This window comes from Pristiophorus japonicus, chromosome 4 (genome assembly GCF_044704955.1).
Source record: "Pristiophorus japonicus isolate sPriJap1 chromosome 4, sPriJap1.hap1, whole genome shotgun sequence".
In the NCBI taxonomy this organism is placed as follows: domain Eukaryota; kingdom Metazoa; phylum Chordata; class Chondrichthyes; family Pristiophoridae; genus Pristiophorus; species Pristiophorus japonicus.
This window is the reverse complement of record NC_091980.1, coordinates 176,617,465-176,620,380: the sequence shown is the minus strand read 5'-3', so window position 1 is coordinate 176,620,380 and position 2,916 is coordinate 176,617,465. Positions and strand designations below refer to the sequence as shown.

Below are 2,916 nucleotides of genomic sequence, written 5' to 3'. Positions count from 1 at the left end.
CGGTCGCATTTCGCCAGCGGATGGTTTCTGACGTTGCATTGCACCGATCGGGGGGAATCTTGCACCATTTGCCAGGGTGGTGCAAGGCTGATAAATGCAGTAGGTGTCTCGCCAGTATAAGCAATCCTCATTTATATATAAATATATATAACGCTTGAATTTGTAATCGCTTCGGTGCATTGCAGCGAAATACCTCGAGCATTGCACTGAAAGGGTTGCAGGGTTATATAAGCCATGAATAAATGATCTCGGTGTTGCCGTGTTTGCAATGCAATGGTGCAAACCTTTGCCGTCTCACTTAAACGCAGTTTTCCTCTGGTTCCGCCCACAGCTTTAAACCCCGAGGATGGTGGACCCTGCAGGGAACGGGGCAGCAGATGCACCGGCTAACGGGGCGGTCGGAGGCGGGGAGAGCGGCGGAGGCATTGGGCTGGAAGCGGCCCCAGCGATGAGGCAGGAGTCTCCCATGTTTCGCCTGGACCTGGACAACTTCAACAGCGCCGAGGCCGAGGGCAGCCGCTACGTGCTGACCAGCCCCCGGTCGCTGGAGGCTTGCGCCAGGTGCGGGGTCAAGCCGGTCGAGCTCCTCCACCGGTCCATCAACGAGCTGGCCAAGGACGCCCCGGCCAGGTCCATGAGGGTGGCGACCGGACTGTACGAGGTGTACGAGAAGGAGAGGCGCAGGAAGCTGAGGGAGTGCAGGGAGGAAAGAGAAAGGATTATCCGCGAGGAAAGGAGGAGGATTTGTGCCCCGGTCAGGAACAGCTTGCCTTCGTCCCCAGCTCCCAGGACTAAAAAGACCCAGGCCTTGGATCTGAACCGGTCCAAGAGCCACTCGATGGAGTCGCTGCAGAAGAAGAAAGACAGCAACTCCAACGTGACCTCCTCTGATTCTGGGGCATCATCCTCATTCAGTGGTGACACTTGCAAGGACAGGTCCAGGTGGTTGAAGGTAAGTCCCAGAGGCAAGGCAGTGACCGGGATTCATTCCACCATGGGCAAAAGCCTGAGCCTAGGGGACCTCTGCCACTCGCCGCAGACCACCAAGAAAGTGGCCAGGATTGTCAAGGAGATGAGGAAGAAAGGTCACGGCGAAGTGTCGGAGAGGGACCGGAAGATCGCCGCCCTCATGCTGGCCAAGCACCAGGAGGAGACGATGATGAGCCACCAGAGCTACCGAGCCCACATGGAGTGGGAGACGCACAGAAGGAGGGAAGCCATGAGAAGGGAGATGGAGGAGAGGGACAGGCAGAGGGCCCTGCGGCAGTGTCAGAAGATGTGGGAGTCCAGGCTGGAGGCCAGGCGTACGAAACTGAGCCAGGAGCAGAAGGAGATGACCATTCTCAAACAGCAGCAGTCCATGGTCCAGGAGGAGAAGTGGCGACTGGTGGCAGACAGCCAAGAGCAGCAAAGGAAAGGCAAACTTGAAAATGCTAAACTTGAAGCTCAGGAGAAAAAGGTACGCCAGGAGGAACTTCTCCAGGCTAAGGAGCTAGAGGTGAAGATCGACCTCGAGTTTAAAGACCAGTTGTTGCACCAGAAGCTCACCTTGGCCAAGCAGAAGAAAGTGGTGAAGGAAGAGCAGCAAGTAAAGGAGAAGAAACTCGCCAATATGGTCGAGAAGTTGAAGCACGAAGCCGCCCTGAAGGAGATTTCCAGGGAAATGGAAATGGAGAAGAAGATGCTGAGAAAGTCTCTGGATCAAAGGCTAGCCAGGTCTCAGGAAAACTACGAGCAGTTGATGGAGAAGAGAAATCGGGAATTGAAGGATAGGGCCTCGAGAGAAGAATTGCAGATTCAAAGGGCGCGGATAGCAGCAGAACAGCACGAGAAGGAGCACAAGGAGCACCTAGAGGCCCTAGCCCGAGCCGCGGAGAGGAAACTTCAGCACGCAGCCCAGGTGGCCCAGGAGAAGATTAATCAAATATCTCGCAAGGCCATCCAAAGCAGGATCGAGAAGGAAAGGGTCCACAGACTTAACAAAATCAAGTTGGAGGAAGATGAGGAGTACAAACGGAGGGAGATACAGCACTCTATAGCAAAGAAGTTAGAGAAAAGTGAACGGATCTTCAGAGAGAGACAGGTTGCCCTGGAGAACTCCCGCTCCTTGGCCAGAGCCTCCTTCCAAATTCGAGATAAGGTGCGCGTGGAGATAAACACAAGGACTTTCGATAAGATGGCCCTTGAAGCAGAATTGCATGCCCACCTGGACAAAAAGTAGGCTGGGCAAGATCCCTTTGTGGACTTCTGTGCTAATCTTGGGAACTAACCTAAAGATGCCTTTTTTTAACTGTTTATATTCCAGGAAAAATCAGTATGCTGTGTAGTGTACCATGTGCATAATGCTTGATGTTTAAAGCTGTACGGAGCACAATGGAGTCTGGGCAATTGGGTAAATTGCTTTCATTTACAGTTGCCTTTATCAGGCCTTAATGCATTCTACTTTATTTGGTAAACTTTGTTTGTAAGATCTTGTGCATCTGTTATAGGCAACAAGTGTTCGTGGTAACTCAACCTTGACTATGGAAGGGATGTCTGTCATTATACACAGTATGGACAAGATCCCTTCTAACAGGACCAACCCCTATACAGTACACCATCGCTGTAAATCTTTTTGTAGTTTAAAAGTCACTGTTTAAATACAGGAATGTCTTACTTCTGGCCTAACCTGGTTCTCTCATCCGGCTGAGATCCTCACAGGAGATCCTTTAGCTGGTCTGTTTACGCCCATATTGATCGAACAAAATGAGCGCAAAACGTTTGATGTTTTGGGTTTACGGTGAAAGAATGCACTAAGCGAATGTAGATCGTAACAAGTTAAGATCAGTCCCACAGTTAGTTCAGATCACAAGAGGACAGAGAAATAAACTCAGGTACTGGGAAGGGGGGGAGGGGACAATAGGGTGGTGCAGTGAA

At 51.5% G+C, this 2,916-nt stretch overlaps 1 protein-coding gene across 1 annotated transcript; it reads left to right on the top strand.

Moving 5' to 3' along the window:
- Nucleotides 1-346: 346 nt before the first annotated feature.
- ccdc177 (coiled-coil domain containing 177) lies at nucleotides 347-2,296 on the top strand. Its single transcript, XM_070877878.1, has one exon. The coding sequence runs from the start codon at nucleotides 347-349 to the stop codon at nucleotides 2,219-2,221; it is 1,875 nt and encodes a 624-aa protein (XP_070733979.1). The 3' UTR covers nucleotides 2,222-2,296.
- Nucleotides 2,297-2,916: the final 620 nt, after the last annotated feature.

Excerpts from the sequence above, each read along its gene's own strand:
- ccdc177 (XM_070877878.1), top strand. The coding sequence starts at position 347 with ATGGTGGACCCTGCAGGGAACGGGGCAGCAGATGCACCGGCTAACGGG.